The 27,011-nt window shown below is 47.6% G+C and overlaps 1 protein-coding gene across 1 annotated transcript; it reads left to right on the forward strand.

Moving 5' to 3' along the window:
- The first annotated feature begins 385 nt into the window (after window positions 1-385).
- Window positions 386-25,995, forward strand: LOC120387915 (kinesin-like protein KIF17). Its single transcript, XM_039509313.1, has 10 exons — window positions 386-427; window positions 1,779-1,926; window positions 2,735-2,829; window positions 3,274-3,398; window positions 7,139-7,370; window positions 12,496-12,754; window positions 15,820-15,854; window positions 18,835-18,870; window positions 23,035-23,155; window positions 24,963-25,995. The coding sequence occupies exons 2-10, from the start codon at window positions 1,866-1,868 to the stop codon at window positions 25,154-25,156; spliced, it is 1,158 nt and encodes a 385-aa protein (XP_039365247.1). The 5' UTR covers window positions 386-427; window positions 1,779-1,865; the 3' UTR covers window positions 25,157-25,995.
- Window positions 25,996-27,011: the final 1,016 nt, after the last annotated feature.

Below are 27,011 nucleotides of genomic sequence, written 5' to 3' on the forward strand. Positions count from 1 at the left end.
CACTCATCACGATGGGAGCAACAATTGCACTCCCTGGACGTCCGTAGAACGCTCGTATTTTATATCGAGTGGACAAAATCATTTTGTACAACGCCCCAGCTCTTTGTCGCAGTGGCAGACCGAATGAAGGGTTTACCTGTCTCATCCCAGAGGATCTCATCGTGGGTAACGGCATGTATCCGTACTTGTTACGACTTGGGTCATGTACCCTCGAGCCACCTCACCGCACATTCTACCAGGGCTCAGGCTTCATCTGCCGCCTTCCTGGCTCGTGTACCTATCCAGGAGATATGTCGTGTGGCTTACCTGGTGTTCGGTCCACACCTTTGCTTCACATTATGCTCTGGTCCAACAGTCCAGAGATGATGCAGCCTTTGGCTCAGCAGTTTTGCATTCTGCGACATCTCACTCCGACCCCACCGCCTAGGTAAGGCTTGGGAATCACCTAATTGGAATCAATATGAGCAAGCACTCGAAGAAGAAAAGACGGTTACTCACTTTTGTAACTGTTGTTCTTCAAGATGTGTTGCTCATATCCATTCCAAACCCGCCCTCCTTCCCCACTGTCGGAGTAGCCGGCAAGAAGGAACTGAGGGGCGGATGGGTCGGCAGGGGTATATATCCGGTGCCATAGCGGCGCCACTCCAGGGAGCGCCCAGCCGACCCACCGAGTGTTGCTAGGGTAAAAATCTTCCGACGAACGTGCATGCGGCGCGCGCGCACACCTAATTGGAATGGATATGAGCAACACATCTCGAAGAACAACAGTTACAAAGGTGAGTAACCGTCTTTTCTGTTGATGGCTCTAATTTGGCCATATTGGGAGGGTCAAAAATTTGTTCCAATCTGATAGCATTTAGGATGTGGTTTGTATGACACAAGGCTGCCTCATTTGTCCCCAAAAATCATAATGACCAATTTCAAATATACAGAAGCCTAAATTCTAGATTTCCTATGAACCATCTCTTATCTAGCCTGGAAAATTCCCATTTAATTGCAATTTTGGATTTGTCCAAGTTTGTCTGTGTGGGTCAAGATTCACATAATCCACCATCAGAAAGGATCAGAAAATTCAGATTATGCATTGAAACATCTCACGTAGCCTGGGTATATGCTGGAGAGAGGGATAACTAGTACACACACACACACACACACACACACACACACACACACACACACACACACACACACACACACACACACACACACACACACACACACACACACACACACACACACACACACACACACACACACACACACACACACACACACACACACACACACATTACTCTGTCTTATTGACAGTCAAGTTTTTAATGCCATCTGTACATTTCCTGATGGCTGATAATCCAGGTTGGGATATTAGTCCATTTCCTAACATGCAGGTGTCCAAATTCATAATCCACCTCCAGAATCAGGACTGACCGGACCCCTTCTTGGCAGACTGGGCAGAGAGATCAGAGTTGAAAGTGCTAGAGGGCGTGAACTCCCCTCTCATTTTTAAAGGCGATCCCTCCAGGGCAGGGTTGAGGCATGCTGGCATCATTGTTGCATCAGCTATTCCTGTCCTGTGGATAAATGGAGAAGTGCCAATCACCTTTGAGCAGCCACTGTGTTCATTTAAATCGTAGAGTGGAAAATGGCTGTGAATACAGCTCTGTATTTAGTATATTGCAAGGGAAGTGACGAGCAGCCCAGAATGGGTGGGGATGGTCACGAGTAGACCATTGAGATGTGCCATGCCAGGCTGTCCACAGTGCCCTTGTGCCTTTCAGGAGTATGAGGCGAAGCTGGCCCGGCTGAAGGCAGACTATGAAGCCGAGCAAGAGTCCCGCGCCCGACTTGAGGAGGACATCAATACCATGCGGACTTCCTACGACCGCAAGCTGTCCACTCTGGAGGAAAACCTCAGGAAGGAAGCAGGTGGGAACGGGGAAGATTTAGAGAAGTGCTAGCTCTTGGGGGAACCATAGAGCAGGGAGGATGTAGACCGGGGGACTAGCAACTGCAGACAATAGAACTTTGCAGCTTGGGCCACAACAGCACTTAGCTTGAATGAAAGATTTGAACTGCAGAGATGACAGGTCCCATCATGCATTGCTGTACCTTAAGCCAATTGGCTTGGCACAAGCCACACTTCTATGCACGGTACAAGGGTGATAGTTTCAAACTTATCCACTCTATGTGAATTAGGTGTGCCCCTTCAATGCCTGGTGAGTAGCCAATATGGCCTGTCAACTAGGCAAAGTTTGGGGATTCCTGAGACAATTGTGACTTGCTGCCAGCCATCCTTATTTGTTTTGCAGTGCTGCCTAGGAGCCAGTTGAGCTAGTTACTGAACAAACACATACCAGAAAGATGGTCTGTGCCCCAAAGAGCTGATAATCCATAGTAGTTCTATTACCTGTGTTCTCAGTGGTTGGCTCAGGCATTTTCTAATACAAAATGGTGATTTTTCTTTGACCGTAAGCCCCCACCCTCAGAGACAGGCTGAGCATTCTCATGTGAACCTCCAAAGTTTTACCATCCATTGTGAAAACTACTGTATTCATGCAGGATGCTCTCTGGGTCTCCCATGGTTTTCCCCAAACAGGGTGGGGTGGCAATTGGCAGCTGTTCTGCTCGCAGATGTGGTCGATGCAAATTTTGGGTGATATTTTCATAGAGTGATGCTCTAGTGGTGGAGAGCTTGTAGCTAAGATTTCTGGGTATTTTTTCTTGTATTCTCCAGATGCTGTCCTGAGGGTTGAAACTCTCCCTGACCAGGCACCTTTGTCTCCAGGCCCTGTTGTCGCCGTCACAGAAACAGAACAGGTGTCCACCAAGGTACCCATCAGCCAGTGCTCTTTATCAGACAAATGGAACAAATCTAGCTGCCTGTCCCCTATGTCTGTGAGGTTCATGGATACTCAATAAAAGAGCGTATTTATCTACAGTGCAGCTGCTTCTGGGGTGGAATGTGGCAGCTGTTTAACAGTGCACAGCAACACTACTAGGGCAGGAAATGAAAAAGAATCCCACAGCCAATTGAAAATGCAAGGGGAAATTTAGCTTTCCCAATGCCAAAACTTCACTCCAAGCAGTACCATATCCTTAAGGGTAATGTGACAATTTCGGTGGCTTGTGCTGCAGGGGGAAGCAGCAAAATGACATTCCTTCCTCTTTGGTCCACGAGCAGCCCCAGAGTGGGACAGCTTCCTGCTTCGTGTGTCACAGTACACATGCTGCATGTTTTCAGAACAGCTGTCTTTAGTTGCCTTTTGCCCTCAGGACACAGCAGAGCCTCAGATAGCCCAGTACGTCGGGAGTGTGACCAGAGAGAGTCCTGGAGCAGAAGTGGCCATTGCTGCTGAGGAGCTTCCAGTGGCTGTGGACCAGCAGCAAGTGCTTGCCAGGTCAGTAACTGTGCCTCTGATCCGGCAGAGCGCCTTCTGTGCATTGCATGTGAGGTGCATGTATTAGTTTAAGATTGGCCTACCAACAGCCCCAAGAAAGGAAAGACTTCAGAGTTAGGCAGCATTTGATCTGGTATTGCATGTGAGGTGCATGGACAGAAACAACCAGACTATTGCACTGTATTATTATTATTAAGTTCGGACAGTGTGCTTAATGTGTACAAAACAGAAGATGATGTGTCTCCTGCTCCACAAGGAAGTTCCAGTCTTGTTCAAACATGAAGGCCCAGCAGATCTGACATTAGATGTTGGCAAAATACAGAAATTATAACAGTGAAATACTGGGGAACAGGCCATTTGAAGAGATTGCAAATGGGACAGCAAGTGTTTTGCTTCTGGGTTACCAGATCAAATGCTGCCTAACTCTGAAGTCTTTCCTTTCTTGGGGCTGTTGGTAGGCCTGGCTTAAACTAATGCATTTCTATCTACTTGCTGTTTGGAACTGAACAGACCATGGAGACAACTCCTTTTTCAATCCCAGAGGGGGTTCCTCCAGGGCATTGGAGCCCCGGTGGTGGGGTGAGGTGTGGAGGAATCTTGCCTTGTTGCTGCCCATAGTGTAGCTCGACAAATGAGACTTTCCTCTTTAGGGCTGTCAGTCTGCTGTGATAAAACTCACCTTGAAAAATATGTTGGTTATTGTTACTGTAAAATATTTGCCCCAAAACAGTGAAAATGGAAATCAGCTGTTCTTGCAAGAACCACATCTGAACGAGAACTGGCAAATCGGTCCCTTCTGGCTTGGATCTGCTGTGGAATAAGGTTCAGAACCTTGAACCCAAAGTTGACCCTTGGAGTATGAAGAGCTTCAGATTCAAGGTTCAACTTTTGGCCCATCTTGAGTCCAAACTAGTGTGAAGATGGCACAGTTGTTACTCTACCCTGGAGAGGGCCTGACTGGACAGTCCCTTTAAGCAGAATGACATTGAAACAATGTGGGACTTGCTGTCAGTTCCCACTAGTGGAGTTTCACTATATCCTGATTCACTCTTCGTGGGTTCCACTGTTTTTTGGGTCAATTGTGTGCCCTTATTTTAAACTCTCAAGTGCTGAATGCTGCTTCATTCTGAAAATGGCCTTGTGCTGTAACTGCTTCTCCAGAAGGTTTCCCAAGGGCTTCTCTGCTGCACATTTCTCTGTTGGGCATCTCTTAGGCTCAAACAGGCTATTAAAATATACAAGGCAGTGCAATTTGTAAATTATAAGCTATTCGGCTGTTAGGCTGCGTCAAGGCTGAATCCCCATTCTGCCACTCCGAGTGCAGGAAGTGGGGGCCCGCAAGGACTTTACAAATTAATACTTGCCACTCCAGGCTTGTATTAAATTCCCAAGGTTACAGCTTCTCTCTGACCTTGACTTGGTAAATGCTGCCACCACCCAAATGCAAAAAAACCCCTTTGAACCCAGGAAGGAGCACGTGGGAAATCCTCCCTGTGGGGTACCCTCAAGCCCTCCGGGGAAGAGCTGAGAAAGAAAACAAAGGAAATTAGCTGTTGCTACCAGGTAATCAAACAACATGTACAAACCTCTTAGGGACACACACAATCCAATCTTGTTCTTAAAAAGGTAAGTTTTATTAAAAACAAAAAGAAAGAAAATACATCTGCAACTTAGGCTTTTGCTAGATTTTAAAAGAGCAATTCAAAAAATTAAGCACCCAAAATAGCTTTCTTGGGGGTTCAGCTTAAAGGTTACAACAAAAGCAAACAAAAGCATCTGGGCTTAGCACAGAGGAGATCCACAAGCCAGAATAAAGAATAAACCTGATCGCATTCATCAAAATGTTCCCTATCCAAATGATTCCTTCTAGATATGGAAGCTAATTTTTCATACCTGGTTCAAAACTTACACAGCATTCCTGCTTATAGCATTGCCACTCTGCCCCTGCTTCTCTGGAGAACAACAGATGAAGGGAAAGTTTCTTTCCCATTTTAAAAAGTTCTAGCCTTCCCATTGGCTCTTTTGGTTGGGTGCCCACTCCTTTTCTTTTACCTGTGGGCTTGTTAACCCTTTACAGGTAAAGCAAGCAGAGAACAGCTACCAAGAGGGATTTTACAGCTAACTGGGTGGCTGGGTGTCTATCAAAGGGAGCTACGCCCCCCCTTCATTTATCACAGGCTGAGACAGCTCCAAAGAAATTATTCTGATTGATTGTGTCAAATCTCAACACTCCTTGCAGAACTTAGTTTGCTTAACACACAAGAAAAGGAAACGCACTCCTACAATTACATTGTTAAACATCAAAGTTCTTTGCATATCAGGCAAGGCAGGGTTCCTTGGAGATGGGATTTTCAAAGCCTCCTTGAAAAGACTTTACAGCTCAGGATGTCTGCAGACTATCTGCTACTGTTTAGCAAAGCAGGATTCAATTGTGCATTAAACAAAAGCTGCTGAGGGCTAAATTGTTTCATATCAAACTCAAGCTATTGAGACAGGAGGTCCAGTGGAGCAGAAAGAGCCAGTTTCCTCTTGAGGAAACCTGAGTTCTTTAGGAATGGGTTTGCATGCTCTGATGGAAGAAAAGACAGTTAAGAGGATAGTATCATTGCAGGTCATGTCTACTCTGGCAGTCTCTCCTTATTGGCCCCCATTGGCCAGCCTCTGATATAGCAGCAGCAGTGCAAACCCCTGTGTAGAAAAAGTGCATGGCCGTAAGGTCCAGCTTACGCCAGGTTCAACCAGGATAAGCTCCACCAGTGTGAATAGTGACTCAGAGCAGTTTTACCCTCTCTACACCAATGCAATTACACGAGGGGCTGGCAACCAATGTCTGAAATCCTCAGCATAGGCAAGGGATTGTAGTAAAAATATTAACATTCCCAAGGGGGCGATCACCTTAAATGACCTGTTGGAGGGTTGTTAGGGAACAGGTTTTTTCCTCCTGTGCACAAAATATTCAGTAATTCAGTGCAGGTACATATTCCCTCATGATGCATGGACATCAATTTGTTGTGTGATTCACAGAAGGGCATTTGTCTTATCGTCATGGCAGACATTTCCCTGCCTTTCAGGGGCTTCGCTGTTGACCTGAGGTCAGCAAGAGACCAAGCCTTTGATGTGGCAGCCCCTGCATATGGAAATTGCTCCCTTTACTACATCTGCCTAAGCCCACCCACTGAAAATAGATTACAAATGATTTTGGGATGCTCTATATCCTAATGGCGGCCCCTGCTATATCAATCTTGGGGCTAAACAGCAGGTTTCAAAACAAAGAATAAGGATTAGGATGTTAATTTAAAAAAAATCTTTTACTTCATAAATACAGGGCCATAAATGTCAAGATTTCTAGATATACCTAATGGTGAATACATTCAGGATGTATGTAAAGATACATACACTGAGCTCATGCTTTGGTGAACATCACAACACAAAGTAAATCTTAAAACAGAAGCAGCAAAGAATCCTGTGGCACCTTATAGACTAACAGTGCCACAGGATTCTTTGCTGCTTCTACAGAACCAGACTAACACGGCTACCCCTCTGATACTTAAAACAGAGGCTCCCCATCGTCACTCACCTCTTAAATCAACAAATCTGAATACTCACTTCAACAGAAATCACTGTCTGTTTATTGTATCTTTTAAAATGTCTCTAGGCAGTTGCCATGGAAGTGTATTATTTGCATATGTGCAGATGTTCCTTTATGCTACAGATCTAAGAAATGTGTCCAACTCTTCCAGGCTGCACATGCTGGAACAACAGGTGGTTGGAGGAGAACAGGCCAAAAACAAGGACCTGAAGGAAAAGCACAAACATCGGAAAAAATATGCAGATGAACGGAAGAAGCAGCTGGTGGCAGCGCTGCAGAAAATTGATGAGGACAGTAGTGACTGGGTCTTGCTCAATGTCTATGACTCTATCCAAGAGGAGGTGCGAGCCAAGAGCAAGCTGCTGGAGAAGATGCAGAAGAAGGTAACCCCTAAGAAGCCATTAACTCTTCGTATAGAGCTAGGATCTGGGGAGCATCCATGAGATTACTCTTGGAGGTGCCCCTTACTCTTATCCCTCTTTCCCTCATCCGCCTTTCCTCCTTCACCTTCATCCTTTTATTATAGTGATGAGACATTCCAGTCAGCATGACTCTGGCATCTCTGTGGCTCTCAGACTGATCCTAGTTAACTGACAAGACATGTTAGACATGGATTTTGATTATTTTAGCCCCTTGATAATCTTAAATATTAAATTATCCTCGCTCACATCAAAGCCTCATGATTTCTAAAAATAAGAATAAGATCTTTTGCTTGGGGGGAGCCCAAAATTGTCACTATGTTATTCCACCTCAACATAACACAAAGTAGAAGCTGTAAATCAAGTGGCCTACTTTTGATAGCTATTTATGACATGCTTTGAGCCAGCCTGGATAGAACAACAGACAGGAGACCCAAATTCTCTACTTGGCTCTGCTGTTGACTCATGTGGGCAAATTGTTTCCCCATCTATAATGGAGAAGAAAGATTTTCACTCACCTTTGTAAAGATCTTTGAGAGGTGCAGGGGAAAGTGCTATCCAGGCGTTGTTGTTATGATTTGTACTGTTACTCACACATATCTATAACCTAGGCAGAGTGGGCAGAACTTGGGATCATTGAGAATAGTCATGGTGAGCTGTTGCCCATCTCCAGCTTTGTCTTGCTTTGACCTGCAAACTAATAAATTGGCTGTGTGCATGCACGCCATGTGTGTGTGAGAGAGAGATTATTCTCTCTAGTGGCACAGCTTCTTACATTGTCACAGCTGAAGTGGGGGGGCACATAGAATCATAGAATATCAGGGTTGGAAAGGACCTCAGGAGGTATCTAGTCCAACCCCCTGCTCAAAGCAGGACCAATCCCCAACTAAATCATCCCAGCCAGGGCTTTGTCAAGCCTGATTTTAAAAACCTCTAAGGAAGGAGATTCCACCACCTCCCTAGGTAACCCATTCCAGTGCTTCACCACTCTCCTAGTGAAAAAGTTTTTCCTAATATCCAACCTAAACCTCCCCCACTGCAACTTGAGACCATTGCTCCTTGTTCTGTCATCTGGTACCACTGAGAACAGTCTAGATCCATACTTTTTGGAACCCCCTTTTAGGTAGTTGAAAGCAGCTATCAAATCCCCCCTCATTCTTCTCTTCTGCAGACTAAACAATCCCAGTTCCCTCAGCCTCTCCTCATAAGTCATGTGCTCCAGCCCCCTAATCATTTTTGTTGCCCTCCGCTGGACTCTTTACAATTTTTCCACATCCTTCTTGTAGTGTGGGGCCCAAAACTGGACACAGTACTCCAGATGAGGCCTCACCAATGTCGAATAGAGGTGATTGATCACATCACTCAATCTGCTGGCAATGCCCCTACTTATACAGCCCAAAATGCCATTAGCCTTCTTGGCAACAAGGGCACACTGTTGACTCATATCCAGCTTCTTGTCCACTGTAACCCCTAGGTCCTTTTCTGCAGAACTTGCTGCCCAGCCATTCGGTCCCTAGTCTGTAGCAGTGCATGGGATTCTTCCGTCCTAAATGCAGGACTCTGCACTTGTCCTTGTTGAACCTCATCATATTTCTTTTGGCCCAATCCTCTAATTTGTCTAGGTCCCTCTGTATCCTATCCCTAACCTCCAGCATATCTGCCACTCCTCTCAGTTTAGTGTCATCTGCAAACTTGCTGAGAGTGCAGTCCACGCCATCCTTCAGATCATTAATGAAGACATTGAACAAAACTGCCCCAGGACCGACCTTTTGGGCACTCCACTTGATACCAGCTGTCAACTAGATATGGAACCATTGATCACTGTTGAGCCTGACGATCTAGCCAGCTTTCTATCCACCTTATAGTCCATTCATCCAGCCCATACTTCTTTAACTTGCTGGCAAGAATACTGTGGCAGGTATCAAAAGCTTTGCTAAAGTCAAGGAATAACACATCCACTGCTTTCCCCTCATTCACAGAGCCAGTTATCTCATCATAGAAGGCAATTAGGTTAGTCAGGCATGACTTGCCCTTGGTGAATCCATGCTGACTGTTCCTGATCTCTTTCCTCTCCTCTAAGAAGGGTGACCAGACAGCAAGTATGAAAAATCAGGATGGGGGTGGGGGGTAATAGGCGCCTATAGAAGAAAATACCCCAAATATCAGGACTGTCCCTATAAAATATATGGTCACCCTACCTCTAAGAGCTTCAGAATTGATTCCTTGAGGACCTGCTCCATGATTTTTCCAGGGACTGAGGTGAGGCTGACTGGCCTGTAGTTCCCCGGATCCTCCTTCTTCCCTTTTTTAAAGATGGGCACTACAGTAGCCTTTTTCCAGTCATCAGGGACCTCCCCCGATTGCCATGAGTTTTCAAAGATAATGGCCAATGGCTCTGCAATCACATCCGCCAATTTCTTTAGCACCCTTGGATGCAGCGCATCTGGCCCCATGGACTTGTGCTCATCCAGCTTTTCTAAATAGGCCCGAACCACTTCTTTCTCCACAGAGGGCTGGTCACCTCCTCCCCATGCTGTGCTGCCAAGTGCAGCAGTCTGGGAGCTGACCTTGTTCGTGAAGACAGAGGCAAAAAAAGCCTTGAGTACATGAGCTTTTTCCTGTCACTAGGTTGCCTCCCTCATTCAGCAAGGGGCCCACACTTTCCTTGACTTTCTTCTTGTTGCTAACATACCTGAAGAAACCCTTCTTGTTCCTCTTAACATCTCTTGCTAACTGCAACTCCAAGTGTGATTTGGCCTTCCTGATTTCACTCCTGCATGCCTGAGCAATATTTTTATACTCCTCCTTGATCATTTGTCCAATCTTCCACTTCTTGTAAGCTTCTTTTTTGTGTTTAAGATCAGCAAGGATTTCACTGTTAAGCCAAGCTGGTCACCTGCCATATTTACTATTCTTTCTACATATCGGGATGGTTTGTTCCTGCAATCTCAATAAGGATTCTTTAAAATACAGCCAGCTCTCCTGGACTCCTTTCCCCGTCATGTTATTCTCCCAGGGGATCCTGCTCATCAGCTCCCTGAGGGAGTCCAAGTCTGCTTTTCTGAAGTCCAGGGTCCATATTGTGCTGCTCTCCTTTTTTCCTTGTGTCAGGATCCTGAACTCGACCATCTCATGGTCACTGCCTCCCAGGTTCCCATCCACTTTTGCTTCCCCTACTAATTCTTCCCGGTTTGTGAGCAGCAGGTCTAGAAGAGCTCTGCCCCTAGTTGGTTCCTCCAGCAACTTGCACCAGGAAATTGTCCCCTACACTTTCCAAAAACTTCCTGGATTGTCTGTGCACCGCTGTATTGCTCTCCCAGCAGTTATCAGGGTGATTGAAGTCTCCCACGAGAACCAGTGCCTGTGATCTAGTAACTTCAATTAGTTGCTGGAAGAAAGCCTCGTCCACCTCATCCCCCTGATCTGATGGTCTATAGCAGACTCCCACCACAACATCACCCTTGTTGCTCACACTTCTAAACTTAATCCAGAGACTCTCAGGTTTTTCTGCAGTTTCATGCTGGAGCTCTGAGCAGTCATACTGCTCTCTTACATACAACGCAACTCCCCCACCTTTTCTGCCCTGCCTATCCTTCCTGAACAGTTTATATCCATCCATGATAGTACTCCAATCATGTGAGTTATCCCACCAAGTCTCTGTTATTCCAATCACAATCATGCTTTTGATGCTGAAGGAATTAGGTATCTGTCTTCATTTGACTGTGGTTCATTATAGCTATGAATCAGAAGACATATAAGCAGTACAATTGCACCCAAAAATACTTGTAAATGCAAAATTATGCCCATCAAAGTGAGGCCATTCAGAAAATCAGACCCTCTGACAACATGCAGCTTTAAAGATATAGTGCTTACCTACCAAAGGGCCTCCAAAACCACGTGTGCATACAGGGCCGCTGACAGCAATTCCAGGCCCCAGGGCAGAACAGCAATGGGCACGCATGCACAAGCAGTGCCCATGCGGACACGGTCCGCCTGACATTTGGGCGGTGCTGCGCCTGCGCTGGCTGGTGCTGCCGGCTGCGCTGCTGGGCATGCTCTTCCAGCATGGCCAGGGTTTCCACCTGCCTGCCTGGTAGGGTTGCCCACTGTCTAATCGCGCAAACTGAAAGACCCTTGCCTCGCCCCCTGCTCCTTCCCTGAGACAACGGCCCTGTCATGCCCCTTCTCCAAAGCCCCACCCCCTGCTTACTCTATCCCCTCCTCTGTCGCTCACTCTCCCTCATCCTCACACAATTCCACCAGACTGGGGGTCAAGAGGGGGTGTGGGATGCAGTCTCGGGGATGGAAGTAGGGTGCAGGGTGCAGACTATAGGCTGAGGCAAGGGGTTGGGGTGCAGGAGGAGATCAGGGGGTGAGCACTTACCTCGGGCGGCTCCCGAAAGTGACCAGCACAACCCTCTGGCAGCGGCTTCTAGGCAGGGGGCCCAAGGTCCATCTAGTCCAGTAACCTGTCTACAATAGGGGCCAGCACCAGATACTTCAGGGGAAGGGGCAGTAAACCCTGGTGTAGGCAGATGTGGGAGAATCTGCCCCTACAGGAATTCATCCTAATCCCTAATAGTTCGTCAGAGATTTGTTTGAAACTTGAAGCCTGAGGTTTTACATCTCTTCCCATTTTTTATTATATACTAGTGTAATTCTGAATATTCTTGACGTCCATATAAGTTCCAGCCCCTCACAGCAAAATTCAAAGTTATTTATTCCCACAACTTCATGTGGCAGTGAGTTCCACATTCTAATTGTACATTGTGTGAAGAAGCGTTTCCTTTTACCAGTTTTGAATTTGGCACCTTTCAGTTTCATTGAATGTCCTCTTGTTATTGGGTTATGAGACAGAGAGAATAGAAGTTCCCAATCCACTTTCTCTGAACCATTCATATACCGTATACTTAGATCATGCCCTCTCGTTATTAGTCTCCTCTCTAAAGCAAACAGTGCAAATCTTTTCAAACTCTCCTCACGTCTTTCTTCCCTCTTCATATCTTCCTCCTAATCATTCTTGTTGTGCCAGTCATCTAGAGTTCTCTCTGTTCTCATCACAATTAACCCTTTCCTTTTGGTGACCTAGCTGCGAGCTGCTGAGACCGAAATCAAAGACTTGCAGTCAGAGTTTGAGTTGGAGAAGATTGATTATCTTGCCACCATCCGCCGACAGGAGCGGGACTGCTTGCTCTTTCAGCAGCTTCTGGATCAGGTGCAGCCCCTCATACGGCGTGACTGTAACTATAGCAACCTAGATAAGATCAGATGCGAGTCCATCTGGGATGAGGACAGCGGCTGCTGGAAACTCCCAGAGCTTGTCATTCAAAAAACCAGCCTTCCCGCAGGTAAGAAAGGCATCTGCATTGTACTCCCCATCCACGCAGCTTATCTCGGCTCACTGGCATGGCCATGTGTATCGCGTTTGGATGGTATTTGCTTATAAAACCTTGGTTTGGCTCACAGGTACAGAATTAGCTGTAATCTTTCTGTGGGAGCCTGGATGATGATCTAGCTAGATGAGGACAAAGCATCTCTTATTGGGACTACCTGACTATTTATTTTGAACAGGATGTCATTGATTTGTGTGATAGTAGGGAATCTTGTGTTAAACCACACAACAGTATAACCCATATCTGATTAAATATCATAAGCATCTCTGGGCCTTTAGTGGAGTCTTGTTTGGTAACTGGTGCTTAACATAAAATTGTTGCCCTTCTCCCCATTCTTTTCCTTCAAGGACCTTGAAGCAGTTTATGAGATTAATGAATTAGGCTTCACAAACCCTCATCAGGTAGGTATTATTAGACTGGTTTTAAAAGGGGGTAAACTGAGGCACAGAAGGACATGACTTCCCAATGTGCCATAGTGAGTCTGTAGTAGAGTGAGGGAACCCAGGATGCCTGACCCCCAGTCCTGTGCTTTTTATTTCATTCCCTTCTCTGTATTAGCTGCCTTAGCCCAATAGATGAACCATTTTCCCTACAAGGTTGAAATATTCACTGCACAGACCTGCAGGCCCCACATGTAGTTGCACTGTGGTATGTAACCGTTCATTTAAATCAGCTTCTGTACCCAATGGCTGGAGGATAGCTAATGTGATGCCAATTTTTTAAAAAGGCTCCAGAGGTGATCCTGGAAATTACAGGCCAGTAAATCTAACTTCAGTATCGGGCAAATTGGCTGAAATGATAGTAAAGAACAGAATTATCAGACACATAGATTAACATAATCTGGTGAGAAAGAGTTAACATTTTTTTTGTAAAGGGAAATCATGCCTCCCCAATCTACTAGAATTCTTTGAGGGGGTCAATAAGCATGTGGACAAGGGTGATTCGGTGGATACAATGTACTTAGATGTTCAGAAACCCTTTGACAAGGTCCCTCACCAAAGGCTCTTAAGCAATGTAAGCTGTCATGGGATAAGAGGGAAGGGCCTCTCGTGGATAGGCCCTCCCAAATGCACAGTCCATTTTGGTCAATTTAATGATCATAGAAATTTTTTAATCATAAATTTCATTATTTCAGCTATTTAACTCTCTGAAATTTCACAGTGTTGTAATTGTCGGGTTCCTGACCCAAAAAGGAGTTGTGGTGGGTCACAAGGTTATTGTAGGGGTGATTGCGTTAGTGCTACCCTTACTTCTGCACTATTGCTGGTGGTGGCACTGCCTTCAGAGCTGGAGAGTGGAGGCTGCTGGCCAGGAGCCCAGCTCTAAAGGCAGAGCCACCGCCAGCAGCAGCACAGAAATAAGGATGGTATGGTATGGTGTTGCCACCCTTACTTCTGAACTGCTGCCTGCAGCCCCCACTCTCTGGCTCCCCAGCTCTGAAGGCAGCGCAGAAGTAAGGGTGGCAATATCACAACCCCCCTACAATAACGTTGTGACCCCCTGCAATTCCCTCTTGGGTCAGGCCCCCCAATTTGGGAAATGCTGGTTTTCCCCATGAAATCTGTATAGTATAAAGTAAAAGCACAAAAGACTAGATTTCATGGGGGGGAGACCAGATTTCACTGTCCGTGACGTGTTTTTCATGGCCATGAATGTGGTAGGGCCCTACTAATGGATCAGTAACTGGTTAAAAGATAGAAAATAACGGGTAGGAATAAATGGATAGTTTTCAGAATGGGGAGAGGTAAATAGTGGTGTCCCCCAGGGGTCAGTACTGGGATGAGTACTGTTCAACATATTCATAAATGGTCTGGAAAAAGGGATAGACAGTGAGGTGGCAAAATTTGCAGATGATACAAAACTACTCAAGATAGTGAAGTCCAAAGCAGACTGCAAAGAGTTACAAAGGGATCTCACAAAACTGCGTGACTGGGCAACAAAATGGCAGATGAAATTCAATGTTGATAAATGCAAAGCACATTGGAAAACATAATCCTAATTATACATATAAAATGATGGGGTCTAAATTAGCTGTTACAACTCAAGAAAGATCTTGGAGTCATTGTGGATAGTTCTCTGAAAACATCCACTCAATGTGCAGCGGCAGACAAAAAAGCTTAACAGAATGTTGGGGATCATTAGGAAAGGGATAGATAATAAGACAGAAAATATCATATGGCCTCTATATAAATCCATGGTACATCCACATCTTGAATACTGCATGCAGATCTGGTTGCGCCATCTCAAAAAAGATATATTGGAATTGGAAAAGGTACAGAAAAGGGCAACAAAAATGATTGAGGGTATGGAATAACTTCTGTATGAGGAGAGATTAATAAAACTGGGACTTCTCAGCTTGGAAAACTGACGACTAAAGGGGGATATGATAGAGGTCTATAAAATCATGACTGGTGTGGAGAAAGTAAATAAGGAAGTGTTATTTACTCTTTCTCATAACACAAGAACTAGAGGTCACCAAATGAAATTAATAGGCAGCAGGTTTAAAAGAAACAAAAGGAAGTATTTCTTCACACAAAGCACAGTTGATCTGTGGAACTCTTTACCAGAGGATGGTGTGAAGGCCAAGACTATAACAGGGTTCAAAAAAGAACTAGATAAATTAATGCAGGATAGGTCCCTCAATGGGTCTTAGCCAGGAAGCGCAGGGATGGTGTCCCTAGCCTCTGTTTGCCAGAAGCTGGAAGTGGACAACGGGATGGATCACTTGATGATTACCTGTTCTGTTCATTCCCTCTGAAGCACCTGGCATTGGCCACTGTCGGAAGACAGGATACTGGGACCCAGTATGGCCGTTCTTATGTTCTTATTGGTAGGTGCATAGCATGTGCCATCTATTGGATAAAAAGTGTAGTGTGAAGGTCCTTCTAGTCCCCGTATGGCTCAGTAAGCAGTGATCTGGGGTGTCTGTAAGCAGCAGTGGGGAACAAGGAGGACAGTCAGGAAAATCTGGAACTGATTCAGTGCTGCTGGTCTTTTAAGTAATGCCTTTGTTCTCATAGCAGTTCCATCACTGCCACAGACTAAGCCAGCCAGGAAGAAACATGGTGGAACGGTAGCCATGACTGGAGTACAGGTATGGAAGGGTATGTGCTGTTTAGGAAAGACCGATGCAAAGGTAAAGGTGGGGGAGTAGCACTGTATATCAATAATGAGGTAAAATGTAATGAGATAACTAGCGCTGCAAGGGACAATACGGAGTCTGTTTGGGCAATGGTCACATTGGGGAAGAAAACTACCAGAGCCTCATCCGGGATAGTGATTGGGGTGTGCTATAGACCGCCGGGATCTAGCTTAGAGATGGATAGAGAGCTCTTTAATGTTTTTAAGGAGGTAAACACTAATAGGAACTGCTTGATCATGGGGGACTTTAACTTCCCGGATATAGATTGGGAAACAAATGCTAGTAATAATAATAGGGCTCAGCTTTTCCTAGACGTGATAGCTAATGAATTCCTTCATCAAGTGGTTGCTGAACCGACGAGGGGGGATGCCATTTTAGATTTGATTTTGGTGAGTAACGAGGACCTTGTTGAGGACATTGTTGTAGGGGACAACCTTGGCTCGAGTGATCATGAGCTAATTCGTTTCCAAATAAATGGGAGGATAATCAATAGTGCATCTGAGACTAGGGTGTATGATTTCAAAAGGGCTAATTTTACTAAATTAAGGCGACTAGTTAGGAAGTGGACTGGGCTAACATATTTAGGGATCTAAGGGCAGATGACGCCTGGGGTTACTTCAAGTTGAAGTTGCAGGAGTTGTCAGAGGCATGTATCCCGAGAAGGGGAAACGGCTCGTAGGTAGCAGTTTTAGACCGAGCTGGATGAGCAAGCGTCTTAGAGGGGTCATTAAGAAAAAGCAGAAAGCGTACCGGGAGTGGAAAATGGGAGGGATCAGCAAGGAAACCTACCTTATTGAGGTCAGAGGGTGCAGGGAAGCTGTGAGAAAGGCAAAGCGACGAGTGGAGATGGATCTAGCGAAGGATTAAAACCAATAGCAAACGGTTTTTAGCCATATAAATAGGAAGAAAACCAAGAAAGAAGAAGTGGGACCACTTAAAACTCTGAATGGAGTGGAGATTAGGATAATCTTGGAATGGCACAATATCTGAACAGATACTTTGCCTCGGTCTTTAATGAGGCTAATGAAGGGCTAAGGAATAGTGATAGAGGGACCGCTGGGAATGAAGATATGGGGTAGACATTACGGTAGCTGAGGTAGAAGCCAAACTGGAACAGCTTAACGGAAGTAAATCGGGGGGCCCGGATAATCTTCATCCTAGAATATTAAGGGAATTGGCGAGGGATATTGCTAGCCCGTTAGCGATAATCTTTAATAAATCCTAAATTCGGGATTGTACCGACTGACTGGAGATTAGCTAATGTAGTTCCTATATTCAAGAAGGGGAAAAAAGTGACCCGGGAATTATAGGCCTGTTAGTCTAACATCTGTAGTATGCAAAGTCATGGAAAAATCTTAAAAGAGAGTGGTTCCAGAGCATGAGGCCGCTGGCAACTGGGATAGATTACAGCATGGATTTCGAAGGTAGATCGTGCCAAACCAACTTGATCTCCTTCTTTGAGAGAGTAACAGATTTTTAGACAAAGGAAATGCGGTGGATCTCATATATCTGGATTTCAGTAAGGCGTTTGATCCGGTACCGCATGAAGAATTACTGGTTAAATTGGAAAAGAGGGGGATCGAAATGAAAATCCAGAGGTGGATAAGGAGCTGGTTAAAGGGAGACTGCAGAGGGTAGTATTGAAGGGGAACTGTCCGGTTGGAGGGGTTACCAGTGGAGTTCCTCAAGGCTCGGTTTTGGGTCCGATTTTATTCAATCTATTTATTGCTGACCTGGGAACCAAGAGTAGGAGTGGGCTGATAAAGTTTGCGGATGACACCAAGTTGGGGGGTATTGTCAATTCGGAAGAGGATCGGGATATTCTCCAGGGAGATTTAGATGACCTTGTAAACTGGAGTATTAGTAACAGGATGAAATTCAATAGTGAGAAGTGTAAGGTTATGCATTTAGGGATGTCTAACAAGAACTTTAGTTATAAGCTGGGGACGCACCAGTTGGAAGTAACGGAGGAGGAGAAGGACCTAGGAGTCCTGGTTGATCGCAAGATGACTATGAGTAGGCAATGTGATGTGGCCGTTAAAAAAGCTAATGCGGTCCTGGGTTGCATTAGGCGAGGTATTTCTAGTAGGGATAAGGAGGTGCTAGTCCCATTATATAAGGCGCTGGTGAGACCTCATTTGGAGTATTGTGTGCAGTTTTGGTCTCCCATGTTTAAGAAGGATGAATTCAAACTAGAACGGGTACAAAGAAGGGCGACTAGAATGATCCGAGGAATGGAAGGCCTTTCGTATGAAAGGAGACTTGAGGAGCTCGGTTTGTTTTCCTTAACCAAAAGAAGGATAAGAGGAGATATGATTACACTCTTTAAATATATCAGAGGGATAAATACCAGGGAAGGAGAAGAATTATTTCAGCTCAGTGCTAATGTGGACACGAGGACGAACGGATATAAACTGTCAGTCAGGAAATTCAGGCTTGAAATTAGACGAAGGTTTCTAACCATCAGGGGAGTGCAATACTGGAACAGTTTACCAAGGGAAACAGTGGGGGCGAAGGATCTCCATGACTTTAAGATTAAACTAGATAAGTTTATGGAGGGGATGGTATGATAGGATAACGGGCTTAGTCAATAGGTCAATTATGTGCCTGGTATGATGTAACCTTTTCCAGAGGGTTTGGCTGGAGAGTCTTGCCCGCATGCTCGGGGTTCAGCTGACCGCCATATTTGGGGTCGGGAAGGAATTTTCCTCCAGGGAAGATTGGCAATGGCCCTGGAGGTTTTTCGCCTTCCTCCGAAGCATGGGGCAGGGGTCGCTTGCTAAGGAGTGGGTGGATCGGCTTATGTGGCCTGCATCTTGCAGGAGGTCAGACTAGATGATCATAATGGTCCCTTCTGATCTTGAATTCTATGATTCTATGATTCTATGATTCTAAGAGCGCCTCAGGCGAGAACGGAGAGCTGCTGATGGTAAGCTGCACGTCTCCTCTGGGACCCTGAGGGAGCCTTCTGAGCTACACAGCTCTTCCTTCTGGAGGAAATAGGCAGAGGGCTGAGTGGCTCCAGAGGGACTCATGCCCAGCCATCACTGGCATTAGAATAAGGGTGTGTGTAAAGCAGAGTAAATAGTGAAGCAGTGAGCTGGCCTCACAGTCCAGTGGCCAGTCAGGGGAGTGTAGGACTCAGGCCAGCAGGGGCTGGGAATGCTGGGAGTCCAGCCCCTGAAGAGGAGAGACAACCCGGCCAGAATGATAGACAACACAGAACCTAGAGCAGGTCCAAGACTAGAAGGATAGTGCACTGGCTGTTCTCTGTGGGGAGCTGGGCTCAAGGTCCAGTTAATTGGTGGCATCAGATTCTTACTCCTGGGGGAATTCTGCGCATCTGCGGACGCGCAGAATTCATCAGTCTCGCATAATTTTGTATTTTCCCGCATAAAAAACATTCTGCCCAAGAAGTGCTGCAGTTCCACCTTTTCCCCACCAGAGGCCGCTATGGTGCCAGAACAGCTGGCTGCGTTCATGCCGGCTGTTCTAGCGCCACAGCGGCCACTGGTGAAAAGGTGGAACTGCAGCACTTCTTAGGCAAAATGTTTTTTATGCAGAAAAATACAAAATTCTATGCTCAGTGCTGCAGAATTCCCCCCAGAATAGAGTTCATCACAGCACCTGCCTGCGGAGGCAGGTTAGACAGAGTGGGGCACACAGGGCTGCTGGGGGGGTCACAGATTCTCGTTCAGAATGGCTAGTGGGGGGACAGATGGAAGCATGGGCTCAGGAGCTAGTGGGGTGACAGGGTTGAGCCTGGGGATGGGGGAGGGGCTCTGCAGAGACCCGTGGGGGCGAGAGGTGCAGGAATGGAGCAGATGTGCCTGACTGAATGGGGGAGGCTTGGGGTCAGCCAGGGTCTGCATGGGGGAGGCTTCCCAACACCCTAACAATCCCACCCCCAAAGAAAAACCCCTCACCTATACTCATCACCCTCCAGGGTCACTCCTAGGCTCCTTCCTTTTCCCTCAGCTCCATAGGCGGCAGGTTTGTATAATTTTTGGTGGGGCCCAAAATGGTGGTGCCCCCCGGCTCCCGCCCTGTAAGCCGATATAAAATGAAGCTACAACGCGTCGGTGCCACAAGATTACAAAGGTCAATTAAAAGTGGAAAGTCAGAAGCAGCACTTACCTGCTTCAATATACAGTATTATATTTTGTTGCACCTGTTGTGATGAAGTGGGAATGTCCTTAATATTTTCTCTGAATACTGTATGGCTGCCTCAGTTTCCCCTGCAAGATGCCAACTGAAGGTGTTGGGGACAAAGATCAGGTGGCCTCCTTGTCCGGAAGAGACACAGAGGCCAGAGGAGGGAGTGTCAGTTTGGAGCTGGCTGGGGAAATGGGGAGAGACCCAGAACTTGGTTCTGGGCGCCCCACCCCCCAAGATGGACCTGACAGAGGGGTTCTGTTTTCTGTACCTACAAGCTCTGTTTAAACTATGTTCCTGTCATCTAATAAACCTTCAGTTTTACTGTCTGGCTGAGAGTCACATCTGACTGCGGAGTTGGGGTGCAGGGACCTCTGGTTGCCCCAGGACCAGCCTGGGCAGACTCGCTGTGGAAAGTGCATGATGTGGAAGGTCATGCTGAATGCTCCGAGGTCAGACCCAGGAAGGTGTAAGCTTCTTGCCCTGGAGACAGTCTGCTCCGAGAGAGGAGGCTCCCCCAGAGTCCTGACTGGCTTTGTATGGAGTTGTTCCAAAGCATCACAGCATCCCCTTCCACACCGTGCACTTCCCAGAAGTCCGCACAGGCACTGACACTCCCTCCTCCTGCCTTTGTCTCTTTTCCAGGCATTAGGAGGCCACCCGATCTCTCTGTTCTCCAACACCTTCAGTTGGCACCTTGCAGGGGAAACTGATTTGGGAGAAATGAAGTAAAAGCTGCCCAAACCGAGCTTGAGCACTCCTGAATTTTGAGGTGTTCAAATCTGGAAGGCAGGTGCTGGGGGTGGGAGAGGGCTGTGGGGTCCATGGGGGAGCATGGCAGCAACTGTCTGGAGCTGCAGGAGCCAGACACGCTGGTCTGAGTGGCACAGTAAGCGGTTTGGGGGTTGGAGAAGGGTAGGGAGTTCCGGGAGCAGTCAAGGAACAAGGAGCAGGGGGTTGGATTTTGGGACAAGGAGCAGGGGTTGGATGGGGCTGAGGTTAGAAGGGGCAGTCAGGGGACAGGCAGCAATTGGATAGGCATGGGAGTCCAGGTGGTTTATCCGGGGACAGGTAGAGGGGTTCTGTGGGGAAGTTGGGTGGGGTCTCAGGAGGGGGCAGTTGGGGCCAAGGTGAAGGGAGGCTTCGATAGGGGCTGGGGTCCCAAGGGGCTGGTAGGGGCAGGGGTCTCGGGAGGGGGTACTCGGGGGACGAGGACCAGGGGGGCGTCGATAGGGGGTGGGGGTCCTGGGGGGCAGTTGGGGCAAGGCTCTGGGGAGGGGGCAATCAGCGGCCAGGGGCTGGGATTCAAAGGGCTCTGGGCTGCTGGCAGCTGCGGGGAGCCCTGAGCCCTTTAAATCCCAGCCGCCTCCCTGGCTGGGATTCAAAGGGCTCTGGGCTCCCTGCCCCTGGGGCAGCCCAGAGCCCTCTGATTCCCGGCCGTGGCTGGGATTTAAAAGGCTCTGGGCTCCCTGCGCTTGCAGGCAGCCCAGAGCCTCTGACTCCCGGCCGCAGCTGGGATTTAAAAGGCTCTGGGCTCCCCGCGCTTGCAGGCAGCCCAGAGCCTCTGACTCCCGGCCGCGGCTGGGATTTAAAGGGCTCTGGGCTCCCCGTGCTTGCAGGCAGCCCAGAGCCCTCTGACTCCCGGCCGCGGCTGGGATTTAAAAGGTTCTGGGCTCCCCCCGCTTGCAGGCAGCCCAGAGCCCTCTGACTCCCGGCCGCGACTGGGATTTAAAAGGCTCTGGGCTCCCCGCGGCTGCAGGCAGCCCAGAGCCCTCTGACTCCCGGCCCCGGCTGGGATTTAAAAGGGGCGAAACCTAGCTCCAACTATTGGTGGAGCAGAGCCCCTGACTGTAAATATTCCTGGGGCTAAAGCCCCAGGAGCCCATATAAGTCGGCGCCCATGCTCAGCTCCTCTGTAATCCCTGACTCCTCCAAGCCTTTGCACTGCTTCTGACAGGTGCAAGAAATACAGTTCTGTATTGTCATTTAAATGAATTACACAATGTTCTGTATTCATATGCCTAGTAAGGAATCTATTTGTCAATAAAAAATTACCAGAATTTTTTTTTGGTCTGTATTGTTACAGACATACTTGCTGACAGATATTTTGAAATAAATTACCAAAATAATTGTAACTGGCATGATTATATTGTGTTATTTTGACAAACAAAATATGCAGAATTTTGCAGAATTTTCAAATATTGTGTGCAGAATTTTTAATTTTTTGCTGCAGAATTTTTAATTTTTTGCTGCAGAATTTTTAATTTTGGGGCACAGAATTCCCCCAGGAGTAATCTTAGCTCCCCTTTGACAACAACAAAAACACTCCCTGCTTTGCTTGGCCTCTCTGCCCAGGGCACAGTGGCCTAGGACTAGGTTAGTTCAGCAAGTGTGGATGGAAGCTTATTCCCAAACTTCTATGGGGATTATGAATCCTGCCTCATGGCTCAATTGATTTCCCCCTCCCACCCATGCAAGACCTTAGTCAATGCGACCAATCCAATTGCTTGTAGTAGTTGCTGTAACCCCTACAGGTCCCCTTGGCAGGGCTTTTGGACAGTGGATTTGCATGGTTTGCAAACCTACTGGCCATGTACCAGCTGCAGCCTTGGAGAGAGTTGCCAGAAAGCTATTCAGTGCAGCACATAGAGAGTCCTGCACCCACTCCGTCCAGTGTAGCAGAATTGCACCGGTATCATTACATTTTGGACTTTGCTTACAGGTATTGGGGATGGGGTGTGGCAGGATGTAGCCTGATGCCTGTCCAGATTATGCCCAAGAATGTGTATTCTGCAGTGTTACTGTTGCCTGGGTTGGATAATATGTTTGATCACTTCATATGATCTCTAAGTCTCTGGCCCTGGCTCATGGAATGGTGCTTGGCTGCTTTCGAGCTGGCGCTGAGGGGAGTGCTGCTCACAGCGTTTTGTGATCCCAGCAGGAAGAAGACCGCTACAAACTGATGCTGAACAGGAGTGACAGTGAGAATATTGCCAGTAACTATTTCCGGTCCAAGCGAGCCAGCCAGATCCTCAGTGCTGATCCTATGAAGAGTCTTGGTAAATATCCCAACATTCTCCTTTCCTTTCCTCCGTGTGCGGTATCTCCTGCAGTGAGGGTTCCATTCCTGGCATGTTAGTCTAGAGGATTTGTTGTTCCCCAGTCAAATAGCCTCTTTAATGGACAATGCAACCCATTCCTTTATTGGTGGTAATAGCCATTTTGCCCTCTGACAATGGTTCCCTAGAGTTGCTCTAGCAGACCAGATGTTGATAACCCTGCCGGTAGTGATTTGAATGATTTGCTTCCAGTGCTTGTAGCTTGGAGGTAATTCACATTCAACGTGTCACCCTGACCAACACTTGCTGTCTTTTGTCCCTCCATAGGGTTGCCACTCATCCCAGTTTTTCAGGGAATAAAGCACCATGGGCTGGATGTTCTGCAGAAGGAGCGGCCTTAGCCTGTGTGTCAGTCAGTGGTGCTAGTGATTCCTTTTTAAATTTGCCATGGACTTAGTCCTTGGTGACAAGTGCCCTTGCTGTGTCTGACTCCATTTGTTTTAGGGATAGCTAAGCTCTGTAAATGTACAGCATGGGCCCATCTGTGCATTCAATAGGAGTCTCTTGCCGATCAGGCCCTTTGTTTTGGGTTTTGGTTTTGGTTGGTTGGTTTTAATTAATTTTGGAACAATGTACTGAGCTGCATAGCTCTGCGGCCATTTCTGAGCCAGCACACAGAAATAAATGCAGCTGTGGATGAACCGATAGATACAGAGTCTTTCCTCTTCAGGTCACTGGTTCCAAAGTAGACTAGGTACGTCTAACAAAAGATAACAACCCTGTGGTAGCCTGAGTGAAACAGATTTTTGTGGGGTTTCAGTCTAATTCCTGGTGAAGAGCTGTCTGCATAATAAAACCCACCACCACAGTTGGTGCTAATTGGCATCCTTGCTAGCAGAGACTGGATGGACTACACACACTCCCATCTTACCCTTAGGAATGTCTCATGAGGACAGGATTGAGGCACATTGATGAGGCAGCATGAAGAAATGTATCCAGTTACTACTACTTCCTATTACCCTTAGGCCTGGTCTACACTGGGGGGGGGGGGTCGATCTAAGGTACACATCTTCAGCTACGTGAATAGCGTAGCTGAAGTCGAAGTACCTTAGCTCGAATTACTTACCCGTCCTCACGGCGCGGGATCAACGTCCGCGGCTCCCCCGTCGACTCCGCTACCGCCACTCGCTCTGGTGGAGTTCCGGAGTCGACGGGAGCGCGTTCGGGGTTCGATATATCACGTCTAGATGAGACGCGATATATCGAACTCCGAGAAATCGATTACTACCTGCCGATCCGGCGGGTAGTGAAGACGTACCCTTAGTCTCAGGTGTCTGTCATGCTGGCAGCTGGGCTCTTCAATTACAGAGAATAAGCAGAAAGCCAGAACAAAACAGAGACATAATCAACAATTCAACCAACTAAATGAGCTTTGCATTGTGCCATGAAAGTCATTAAACTCTGGCTGTGATGCACTTTCAAGGGGATGTGGGCATCAAATCCCAAATGTGGAGGCAGTCCACTGAGAAAGCTCAGCCACCAGGCATGGGGTGTTTCACTCTCCAGGACTCAGTTATTAGTATTTGACTAGATACATTGCATATTCAGAAAACCAACCAGTGAAACGGTCAACTCCAGTCTGGAAGTTCCTTAAAATGAGTAAATTAAATGCAAAAATATCTAAATTTCCTGACTGCCTTCAATAAAATTAATGGATAAGGTTTTAATGCAGCTGGGAACGTGGAAAAGCATTGCTGAGTCTTAACAGACCAAACATGTGGGTATGTCCTGTTCCTTTACTCTACAGCCCATCATAACTCCCCTCCTGTGCTGAGCGCCCCCCTGAACAACACCTCCAGCATGGCACCAGTCTCTCCTTCACAGACTGTGGAGATGCCCCAGCCACGTCCTTTCCGCCTTGAGTCGCTTGACTTCACCACACCGTCCTCCAAAACAAAGCGCAAGAAGGGCAAAAACAGCTTCAGCAGTGACCCCTTCTGAGTGAACTGGCCTCAGGTGAATACGGATCCTTCTGATTGTAGTGGCCTTCATGGACTCCAGTCCCGTGGCTCCTGGTGGCAGTGTCTGCTCAGATTGCAGCAACCTACCTTGGCAGTTACCCTCTTAACGATATAGAATTTGGTGGCAGCAATCCTCTTATCACAGCGGCTTTTGGAAGGGACAGTTTGACTTTCCTTTGAGTTTAGGGTCAGTGGAGACAAATGCTGCTTCCAGAGGTTTTGAAGTCTGTAGTGACAACTCCAGGTTCAAGCTGGGGCTGGCACATTCCTCCATTACCTGCTTCCCTGCCACGTGTGTGCAGCCAGCACCATATATTTTGTCTTCCATTCTGGTCACTGCCATGCCCAGTCAAACCTCTGTACTTGGAGTAAAATCTTTAGTGATGTGAGGCAGTTCCTCAAAAAAAAAAGCCTTAAAATCACTTTCTGTATTTCCCAATGCAAGTTTCCTAGACAGAACTTACTTGTATCCTTTTGGATGTCACAGCCACAACTTGAGCTCATGCCCCATACAGAATTCTCCTGTCTTATTCCTCATTGTAATAAGACAGTGAGAGGTTCTGGCAGCATCGCTACCATATCCCAGCCATTTCTGCTTTCTCTTTTCTTGAGAGAGTCTGAAACTGACATCATTTATGGGACACAAACTCAGTTCTCCAAGGAAATACGGTTTGCAAATTTATTCCCTGACTCCTAGATCAGATCAAATCGGAAACTGCAGTTCAGTGAGACAGTGGAAATGATTGCTCCTGTCCTTGTGTTCAAGATGTTAGTTTTGTAAACTATATTGTAGTGAGGCGGCCTGGCTCCCGACGGCCCCAGAGAGAGGAACCAGAACAGCCACCTCAGTGGGCGGAGCCACCGCCTGTTCCCGCCCCCCGGAAGTCAAGGGGCGGGACAGGAAGTATAAAAGCCCGGCCTCAACCCTCAGTTAGAGCCCAGCGGCCGGAGAGGACGGACGCTCCTGTTCAGGCTCCTGACTGGCCGAGCCTGCCCAAAGCCAGGTACCCGGACGCGGACGGACCAAGCCTCCCTCGAGCAAGGTACCCGGACGCGGACGGACCAAGCCTCCCTCGAGCCAGGTACCCCGAGGTGGACTGGCGAGCCTGCCCCGAGCCCGGTACCCCGAGGAGCTACCCGAGCGTTCCCGTGACCCGAGGCCAGAGGAGCAGCCCGACTTAGACCGCTTTCAGCACACCGAGGAGCCCATGGTATGGGACCCCGCTGCCGAGCCCAGCGACGAGCAGGTACCCGAGGGGGAGATGGAATGCAGCCCGGGGGTAGCCGAACCCTGTCCGGCGGAGGGCACTGACGTGCCCATGTCAGTGTGTTGCGGCCAGGATCCCCACTGACCGCAGCGGATCCACGCCGCTGTTAGGGCCCCGGGCTGGGACACAGTGGAGTGGGTGGGCCTGTGTCCCCCCTGCCACCCCACTCACGGGTGGCAGCCTCCCCCTCCTGCCAACACTCAGGCAGAGAAGCCTGCCCTTACCTGGGCTTCCTGAGACTGATACCGCTGCTCTGCTCCTGCTACAAGGACCTGAGCCTTGGACTATTGTTTGTTGCCCCCCCCCTGACCTAGGGCTGGGGCTTACTGACTATTGTGGCTCAGCTCCTGATGTAAGGACCTGCGCCCTGAACTCTTATTGCTGCTCAGCCCCTGCTGTGAGGAGCTGAGCCTAGACTGCTGTGTTTGGTGCCCCGCCCTGATCAAGGGCTTGGACTTCTTGACTTGGTTACTGCTCAGCTCCTGCTTGACGGACCTGAGCCCTGAACTATTAGTACTGCTCAGCCCCTGCCTGAGGGTCTGAGCTAGCACTGCTGTTTTTGCTGCC

The sequence above is a fragment of the Mauremys reevesii genome, linkage group 21, assembly GCF_016161935.1.
Source record: "Mauremys reevesii isolate NIE-2019 linkage group 21, ASM1616193v1, whole genome shotgun sequence".
Taxonomy (NCBI): domain Eukaryota; kingdom Metazoa; phylum Chordata; order Testudines; family Geoemydidae; genus Mauremys; species Mauremys reevesii.

Excerpts from the sequence above, each read along its gene's own strand:
- LOC120387915 (XM_039509313.1), top strand. The coding sequence starts at position 1,866 with ATGCGGACTTCCTACGACCGCAAGCTGTCCACTCTGGAGGAAAACCTC. Across the intron at positions 7,371-12,495 it reads TGGAGAAGATGCAGAAGAAG|CTGCGAGCTGCTGAGACCGA; the intron begins GTAACCCCTAAG and ends TTGGTGACCTAG. Across the intron at positions 18,871-23,034 it reads AGAACGGAGAGCTGCTGATG|CAGGAAGAAGACCGCTACAA; the intron begins GTAAGCTGCACG and ends TTGTGATCCCAG.